A 10,000-nucleotide genomic window follows, 5' to 3' on the forward strand; every position below is an offset into this window, starting at 1 on the left:
CGCCTCGCCCCGCCAGGCCCCGGGCTGCGCCGGAGGGAACTACAACTTTCTCCGCGGGCCGTGAGTGGCCCAGCCGGCTCCCCTTGGCCGCGGGACAACCTCCGCGTGCGGGCAGCCGCCCCAGCCCGGTGCGGGGCGATGGGCGGGTCCCTGGCGGGTCCGAGTGCGGACGGCTAAGTTCTGGCGGAGGGACGGCCGGCTGGCAAACTTTGCCGAGCTGTCACCCGCCCGCTGGTCCCAGCCCATCGGTCTCTCTTCTGGCTCCCGGCCGTGGAAGGCCGACGCGGGAGTCCCTCGGCGCCCATCTCCTCCCCCTAGGTCCCATCCGCGTGCCTCCGGAGCGAGCTTCCCCGCGCGGGATCGCGCCTGCGGTCGGTGGCTGTGGCCGCTGCCCGCCGGGTAGCTGCCGTTCGTGCGGCGTTCGGGCTGGAGTCTCGCAGCCGGATCTTGCGGTGGTGGCCAACTAGTCAACTTGAGTTCTTGTTGACTTCTCATGGTTCAAAGAGCTTTCCAAAAGTGCGGGGGTTGGAGAGCATCAGAATGAAATCTTGGGAATAACTTAAAGGAAGGCGCCATATTATTCCATAGGTGATGCTAATACCTTTGTGTTTTGCTATTTATTTTATTTTGTTTTATCTATTTATTTATTTATTTTAGGAAACATGCCCTGAACTGTCACAGAATGAAACCTGCTCTCTTCAGCGTCTTGTGTGAGATCAAAGAGAAAACAGGTAAGAAGCTGCACCCCGCAGTGGGCCTGGGGACCCCCGAGGCGGGGTCGGAACTACTCCTTCCACTCTCCAGTTGAGAGCTGCTGCTTTTGGGCACCGCCATCTTTGATCATTCTTTCCTTCCTACCTCCTGATCTTGAGGGGAAAAAAAAAAAAACAAACCAAAAAACCTGCAATAAATCTGGAGTACGTCTCTCAGTTCTGCTCCTGGTGCAGATTGAAGTGTACGTGAGGATAGGACTGGGTCGTCTTCCCTAGGCCCGGAGGAGGCCTGCTGTCCTCTCCCCTCCTTTTCCCTTGTTTGTCAGTTTTAAAGGGAGCAGTGGGGAGACTGGTTGCCTGGGATTGCATCCCTTGGACAAGCATCCCTCGAACTTTGTTTTACTAAGCTTCAGCTCCAGTGAAAGAAGAATAGATGTGATTGAACGTATCTCACCAGCATGTTTGAATTAGTGTTTTAGGAGCGAAGACTACTTTTAAGAATCCAGGAAGGGTAAAGATGTGCTGAGGCATATAATATTGTGTTATAGCTATAAATACTTTAATAAAAAATTCCGTATTTTTAGTTGAGGTTGTAATATATAAAGTAAAAAATGTCTACAGGTGTAGGTTAAGCAGTTTTTAAGTTCAAGGCAGGGAGTATGTGAGAAGACAGATTTTGCAAAAGTGCTAGAATGAGAGCTGTAGATAAATATTAGACAAATTTTTGGCAGTTCGTTTCAGTTTAACTTTTTTGTCAGTCTTTTTTGATTGAAGATATTTTAATCTTGAGGTGATGGTAAGGCTCAAATGGAAGTAGCATTTTAATTTAGATGTTTAGTGTTATCTTCCCTGTTTTCTGTCAATCAAGTACATTGAATTTTTTGTTTTTGGTGTGTGTTGGGTATATGATATCTTAAAGTTGTCTTTTTGTAAGTTGAGGCAAAGAAGAAGTTAAGTCTAGGATATTGCAGTATCCAAGAATGCTATTTAAATATTGTGTTTAAGTTGAGTATATAAATAATAGAACAGTGTATAGTATTGTTAGGTTGGTAGTCCAATTGCCTTCTTTTAAAACAGATTTTTTTTTTTACTTTGTCATACTATTCCTTTCCTAAAAGTAATCCAGAAAATATGATGGGTTATTGCTGTTTCTTACATATGTACATATGCTAAACCATAATTAACAAATACAAAGTGAGCCTAAAGAGTACTTTTCTTGCTTTTCAGTCATGTTGTATAGATGGTTTCCTAATCTTGTGTTTCTTTATCAGATATATTTTATATTTTGAATTCCACAGTTATTTTAGATTATTTTTCTTCTGTGTTGAGTTTTAGCTGCCTTTAGAATGCATAGCCATTTAAGATAGTGGATGATTTTTATTTGCGTATAAAACAAGACATCAGCATTAAATCTTGAAGATTCTTAGTTTAGAAAGTGTGTAATTCTCATTAAATTTTGTTACTTAATGTCCAAGGGTTTTCTTGCTATGAGAGCTGTACTTCAGTTTCTCCTGACAGCTAAGCACTGGGGTATTGAGTATGTTGTGAATATTAAGATTGATTCAGCTTTCTATGGCATTATATTATTAAGGAGAAGGGATTGATACGCATTCCCTCTCATCTCCCCTTCTCATGATTTGTATTTATTTATTTTTTGCCCTTTTAAAGGTTTAACATAGCCAGCTTGAGAATCAAACTGCTTTTCATGTTTAGACATTTAGCAGCAGTCAGAATTCAATTAAGAAGTGTTAGTCCTCCAGTTGCTTATTTCCACAGGACTTAGTTACACCATTCTGAAAGGAAAGTATAGTTGGCCACATGTCAAAGGTGAGTTACAGAAAAGAAACAAGTATTTTCAGAGTCTGGAATTACTAGCAGAGAGATCTTTGGTAGAGCTATTGCTGTTTAAGAATCAAGAGGTAGCTGACAAAAGAAATTTTTGTGTTTTGGAAATAATTGTAGAGGGTTTTAGTGCTAACTTATAGTTTAGATCCTTTTTTTTTTTTTTTTTTTGTGCATTGGCCTGTGGATTCAACTTTGCACATTATCTCTTTTGTAAAAAGGCACAGCCGACAAAGAGTAAGGGCAGCTGTCTGGGCAGAGGCATCATCCTGCCAGCCTCTCTAAGCTCAAGAGGGATAGGATTTAAGTACTGAGTGATTGATAGGGGTGATGCTCTCTTTTCCTCTCATTTCCCGGCTCCTATCCATAGCTCCACCTCACTCTTCAAAAGTAGTCTTAGAAGGAAGGAGATAGGATCGCCTGGACTCAGAGCCCTCAGATTGAAATAAAACAGCTGTGTAGACATCAGTGTTACCAAAGCAGAGAAAGCCAGACAGCAAATTCCATGGCCTGTCCCCCATCTGTTTACATAGTCCTGCTTCAGAAATATCATTAACTTAAAAAGTAAGCAATCATATAATATCATTTTATGTAGTCTCTTAATAGGGTATCTAAAAATTATTTCTTTATAATCTAAAGAAAGTTTACCTAGTCATTATTGAGTACAAACAAGGAACATGCTATAGTGACTCTATCTTCATAATGGAAGGATAGGAGGTTGTTAAGTTGAGGAGTGAAGGGAAAACTGTCACTTCAGTGGATAATGTCACTGTAGTCAAGCTTTTCTAAAATAGGACAGTTATTAAAAAAATCCATATGTTTATAAATTGCCAGTTTCTGATCAAGCAATGCATACTGCCAGTTCTGATGCACACAGGGATTTAGTTTGGAAAACATCTTTTTTCCCCTCCTCTACTAAACACGAAAAGCTATTTTTTCCTTCTGACAGATAAATGGGTAATCTACTACAATTACATTATTTTCTTGTTCAGAAGTACAGAAAGCATACTTTACTATAAGATGCTACTTTTTCTTGAAAATGTATTTGTAAAATTTGTCGTCCAGTTATTTTTGGGCAGAAATGTCTTTCGTTGAGTTTTGACATATATGTTGAAAACAATTGGAAAGGTATAGGCTTTTAAACTAGGTAAGCAGCCAATGAGATATTTGTTGATATGTTATTATTTTTCTCATGCTATTTTTAAAGCCATATTTTATTAGCTATTTTTTAAAAATTATGTTTTTATTATCTTTAGTTGTACAAAGGTGCTACCATTCAGCATAGTTGTTTCTTAATAATTATCCTTAATGCCAGGAAGTCTCTGCTCTTATCTGTTTATTTATTTTTCTTGGCCACCTTACTCTTGTCAGTCTGCTTTCTTTTGTGAAATATGCCATCCTCAAAAATCTGTCTTTTCAAAGTCCTTAATTATGAGTGTTTCAAAGAAGAAAATCTGCTTGTCAAGCAAAATCCTCTGTTCTTGATGAAAATCTAATATTAGTATGTAATCTGAATTACAGTATTCTAGAAAGACATTAGATATTGGGGAAAAAATCAACAAAGCCTTTTTCCTTTTTAAATGGTAGGTTAAAATACTCAATGTTGATAGCTGCCAACCAAACTCTGATTTATTGCCACCACAAACCCTAAATAGCATTCATTTACTAGTAATGTCTAATGGCATACATGATGGTTTGCCAGATTTGTAGCCTTTGTGAGGCTTATAAGCAGGACTGACTTGGGAAGATCATAAAACTTAATGAACTTCTCTACTGCAGGAGGTGTCCGCAGGGGAAGAGAAAGGCCTGCTTGACTGGTTGGGCTGAAGTATTTTTTATGTTTAAGGAAAAGAAGAGAATGACTATTAAAAATGCTTTACTTTTAAAGTAATCTTCCTTAGAGTCATAAGAATTTTAGATTTCAAAACTAGGTCAGGAATGTAGCTTATACATGAATTTTTGTATGCATTCGGTAGGTGATATGAGACCCAATCTTTTATCTTTATTATTCTAAGTGACTAGCTTTCAGAGGGAGAGGATAGTGCATTCAGTCAGCACCTCTATTTAATTTTTATCCTTCATCAGAATCTTCTGTTCATTTAAAAATTGTCACTGTTTTCTTTCCATAGTGCTGTATAATTCTTTTATTTTCTAAAATGAAATTTAAAAAGAATTCTATCAAATGAAAATTTATCAAAAAGGGTAAAATTTATTATCTATGAATTATTACATGTATTGTGTATTCTAAGTTGGTCTCACATTGTATGTAATCTAATAATGATCTGTTACAAAGTTTGGAAAACAACTACATTGTTTCACAGGACTCATTCTGTTTTTATGAATCTATTTTCTAGTTTAAGATCTTTATTATGGACAACTTCCAACATAAATACATGTAGAAAAATGGAATTGTAGTGCTTCTCTCCACTTGAACTCATTACTCACTTCAGTAATAGCAACAATTGGCTGATTTTGTTTTCTCAATTTTTCTGAATTTGTTTTCTCAATCATTCCTACTCCCAGAATTATTGTGAAACAAGTTTTAATGGGCATTTAAAGTTTCAAATTTTATGTCAATTTCTGACATATGTTATAGTTTGTTTACATAGGAAATAGTAAATGATTAAACGAGAAATAGAAAGTCATTGTATATTAGAAATGTCATAAATTATATTGCTTTATCAACATATTTTCCTTAAAGCAATTTAAGAATATTTTATTTATATCCTATGGATTTTTATAGCTCACAAGAACTTTTGTAGGTGGTTTTGAGGGAGACTGTAACACAATGGTATTTTTCTAACTTTTTTTATTCTTTCCCAACCTTAAAATATATATACAATTTTAAAACATGGAAGAAAAATGTCATCATCAAGCTAGTTTAACCTTGTGATATAAAGTATCATGTAGATACTGTGTTTATACTGTGGGGCTGTTTTTAGCTCTGTTGTTTTTTTTCTTCCAATAAAAATATATTGAATCTTTTGGTCAATGCTAACTTGATCTGTGCAATAATTTTTTGTGCCTTAGTTTTAGTGGGCCTCATTTTTTAAATAAATTTGTAAGTTTTGCCATTTCATTTGGGACTTCACTAAATTTTATATAACTACATTTTTTTCATACCATGAAACTTTTAATCATTTTGCTTGAAATCTTAGGTGTTTTTATTTTTTAAAATTTATTTATTTTTATTTTAGGGCTGAGAATTGAACCCAGAATCCTGTACCTGCTATCTAGGCAAGCGATCTACCACTGAGCTACATTCATAGCCTAGTTTTAGGTTTCAGTTTTTAAATTTTATAAAAGGCTAATTCCAAGGCAACATTTTAAATGCACATCTTATTGTATGTTGGTACATAGTATTAGTTGAAATTACCTTATGTGGGGCCATAATAATGGAAACTGCATTTCATGAACCACACCCTGAGTTATTGCTTACTATACTCATGTCATAAGGTATCTATTCAGAATATATATTGTCACTTCATCACTAACACATCGAGTCAAATAAGAATTTAAGCTATCTTTTCTCTATTTGCATATGTGTTAGCAACTTTTAGATATTTATTGTTTTATTATTGACAATGAGAATAATGTTTTGTTTTCTCAGCTGCCTCCTGTTTTAGCCATTTGAGCATGATCAATATGATTTAGGTAGTAACTGACCAACCAGCCTTATACAGTTCCCTTTTTCCTGTTGACCTTTTCAAGAACTTTAGTTGGCTTTTTGAGTCTGAAACTGTAAAGAGAGTAAATCATTTACATTACCACATAGTTTAAATGGATCACAGTTTTTTTAAGTTTGGTTATCATAGGTTTTTTACAGAGATATTCAAGTTAATCAAATAAATTGATATCACAGCTAGGTGATAATATTTATTATATTCAGTAAATTAAGTGGCTCCAATGAACCACTTGAAAAATGTACCATGTTTTCACACCTCTGGACAACACATTAGAAAATAATTTTCATTAATCTTAAATAGGTGATTTCACAGATTGTCTTTATAGTCAAAATTGCAACCAGAACCCTCTATTTGCTTCATAGACATTTTATATATGTAGTTTGTGGTTTTTAGTGGGAAGTATAATTGCTTTAGTATTATTTTTAGACTGATTATATCTACATGATAGTAACAGATGAGTACTGAAAACAAAGTAATTATGGATAAAAATACTTCTTTAAACTTTTGTACTGTTTTCTTTCAGCTTAAGTGCTTCAAACATGATAAGCTGTTTCATTTAAATAAAACCCTTTTTGTGTGATCATATTAAGAGGACTTGGTATATAATGTAATCCTTTTAATGTTAGTGATTCCTTACAATGTTTAGATCATTATTTGGTAGATTCAACATATGTCAGAACGATAGTGTTTTTGGTTTTGTTTTATGTGGTACATCAGTTTGCACAGCATATTTCTAAGGCATCAGCGTCCAGCAGGTGGCTTTTTACATTAAAAAATTCATAAATTTTAAAATCCCATAAAATTTTATTTCAAATTCAAATTAACTAATTGAGAATGTCAACATTTCCACTGTTTCTATCTTAGCATTTATAATAGAACAAATGGTTGCATATAGAAATTATCTGCAACATAATCTAAATTAAGATTCTAAACAGGCATTACAGATGCTGGTAACTTTGGCAATTATCATTTTGTTTGGTGAGCAGTAGTAAAACAGTGTGCGGTAAGAGTGTTTAGAGAGAGAGGATAAATAAATTGAACAGTTTTGCAATGCAAAGTGGTTTGTGGTGTTTTTGAGGATTTCTTGGCTCTCTCTTAACTGCTATTGTGAGCCTGGAGCAGATTTCCCCATTGCTAATGCCCTAGAAGTATTAATTCACTTTGATATGCTAATTAGAGGGCATTATGCAAGAAATGAGATTAAGTGGCAGCATGAAGCCATTTGCCTGTCAGTAAATTGAGAGCTTTAGCATCAGGAGGAGCTTTGTTTTTTTTTTTTTTTTAGTTTCTCTTGCTTTTGCATATAAATAAAATTGATGGAAAGGTTTAGAGTAGCTTCTAGAACATTGGTAGATTATTATTTTTCTCTCATATAGTTATTTAAATGTAATACTACAGAATATAAAGTTTTCATTGTACACTATGTGAAAATAAATATTAAGAATTTTATGTCCTTTGTTCTCTTTTGGAAAAAGTAATTTTAGCACTATACCTATTGAACCTTTATCCCTGAATTCTTTTTGGCCATACAAACTTGTGTGTTTAGACTTGTACACCAGTGCCATCATTAAACTTAACTGCATAAGAATGCTTCGTTTACTTAGGAAGGAAGACATTGAATTTGTGCTTCACAAAGCTATATTAAATGACCATTAAAATTCTGACTTGAATCCATAAAATCTGAACAAGTTAAAATTAGTGGTAAATTAAACTTTGACCTTTACATAACTTGTAGAATTTATATTTTAGCATGTATCTGATATGTAAGATTACTGTATTATTTGATTTTATATTGGAAATGGCTTTACTGACCTATAGTTCAAATTAAGACTTGATTTTTTTTTTTTATAGTTCTAGTTGGTTTTCTATATTTTGTAAGGAAGTAGATGAGTGATACCGGGGTGGATGTGGGGAAGAAGAGGAAACAGAACTCCTCTGAACCTATGAAAGGATTAGGTTTCCTCAAACAAAATTTCTACCTGCATAAAACATTGATATCTTTGCTAAATTATAAGTTTTTAGATATGGTTGGTTAGATAGGAGAGTTATTGGATAGCATTGATATTGAGGCTTGGTTCTAGTGACTGGATTCCACCACTGTAGCTATGACTCTAGACCCAATAAACTATAACTTCTCCTCAGAGCCATATGGATTATTTAGTCACCACAGCTGCCATGCATGCACACTGCAGAGGCTGGCATCTCCTCAGTTTGCCTGGGTGTATGTGTGATGCCCGGTAGGGTTAATGAAAGTTAGGAATATGGATATACAGAGGAGGATGATGAGAACCTCTCTTGAGACAAAAATCCTGATTACATTTTGCTGAGAATACAACTTGTTATCTCTACACATAAGCTACTTTTTATCCTAATTGAAATATTTTTACTTTAAATTCTCATTCCCTTTGTGGAGTCCCTGAATAAATGAATCTTCATCATCTGATTAGTTGCAAAATTTCATTTATCACATGAAGTTATTTTTGATTGAAATGGTAACAAAATTTTGGAAATTGCTTATTATTATTAAGCAGAAGATTTCTACAGGATTTCAGTTGTATTATACCTTGCAAGTAAGAATCATTGGGAAGGACTTCTAAAATAATTGGACGACATTTGATGTTACGTTAAAAAAAATTAAGTAAATGGCAAGCTTGTGTACATCTTATTTTTGTTATCCAGGCATTCTCAAAGGAAGAACTGACCTAGTCAGTCTCATAAGTTTTGTTTTTCTTGCTTTCCTCACCTCCCCCCTTTCTTAAAAAAAAAAAAAAGCACCTATGGAGTAAGGTAGTTGGAATTCATAGTCAGATATATCATTTTCAACTTGGAATAGGAACTAGAGCAGGAAATTGATTTTATATTTATTATGAAAGCAAGAACTCTGCCACCAACTGACAGCCATCCATGTTTTAGTTTTGTGATAATTGTTCACAGACATTACTCTGCAACATTATTTATAATGTTGATTGGAAGTGTTAGTCCATTAAAAGGCATGTGTATAATGAATATCTTTAATTAAACTAAGTAATATTGAAATATTTTTCTTTAACACTGGATCTTGGGTCTAGGATTAACTGTCAGCACTGCTAAGAACAAGTTACAATAGATTGTGCAATGATTTCTTTGGCATCATGGATGTATTTATTACCATTTTTGAACAAATTATACTAACATGAAAAGTTGTGTTTGAAATGATTGTGTGCTAGATAAGGCGATACATTACAGGAATGGTTGGGTTTATGGAGCTTTATGTAGAGGTTTTCTCAGAAATTATAGCACAGGGCTGTCACTATAAAATCCAGTGATACAGTTGGTAATAACATACAGTGAGGATATTTTTAGGTTTTCACTTGTTATTCAAATAAGTGAGAACCTTCCAGTTTTCCTCATCATATTTCTTTGTTGGAATAAGTAGAGGAAAAAAAATGAGGAAATTCTTTTAACTATTCTTGAATTTCCTTTTTCTTACCACTTGTTAGAGCAGTGTGATACTGAGAATATCTTTAGGAACTTACATCTTTCTTCTTGACCTTTTGGCTGAAATGAAGTATAAAAAATATCTGAGAGCAAAGTGATGGAATAAGGATAAATTCTATTTTGTCAATGTTATTATGTGCACCAATTTTAATTTACCACAATTTAAAACCTTCCCACCATACTTGGGATGGAACCTAGTACTTTTTTGTATGGTATGCAAGTGATCAACCACTGAACTACACTTCTCCCCCATCAGTATTGTTTTAATAAAGGAAATATTTA

General features: G+C 34.6%; 1 protein-coding gene across 2 annotated transcripts in view; it reads left to right on the plus strand.

Moving 5' to 3' along the window:
- The first annotated feature begins 604 nt into the window (after window positions 1-604).
- Window positions 605-10,000, plus strand: part of Pbx3 (pre-B-cell leukemia homeobox 3) — a 218,181-nt gene continuing 208,785 nt past the window's right edge. For both annotated transcript variants that reach the window (XM_013021536.1, XM_013021537.1), the window contains exon 1: window positions 605-731. In XM_013021536.1, the coding sequence (XP_012876990.1) occupies window positions 683-731 (49 nt within the window). In that variant the 5' untranslated portion in view covers window positions 605-682. The remainder of the gene's footprint in view (window positions 732-10,000) is intronic.

This window comes from Dipodomys ordii, unplaced genomic scaffold (genome assembly GCF_000151885.1).
Source record: "Dipodomys ordii isolate 6190 unplaced genomic scaffold, Dord_2.0 Scaffold55, whole genome shotgun sequence".
Classification (NCBI taxonomy): domain Eukaryota; kingdom Metazoa; phylum Chordata; class Mammalia; order Rodentia; family Heteromyidae; genus Dipodomys; species Dipodomys ordii.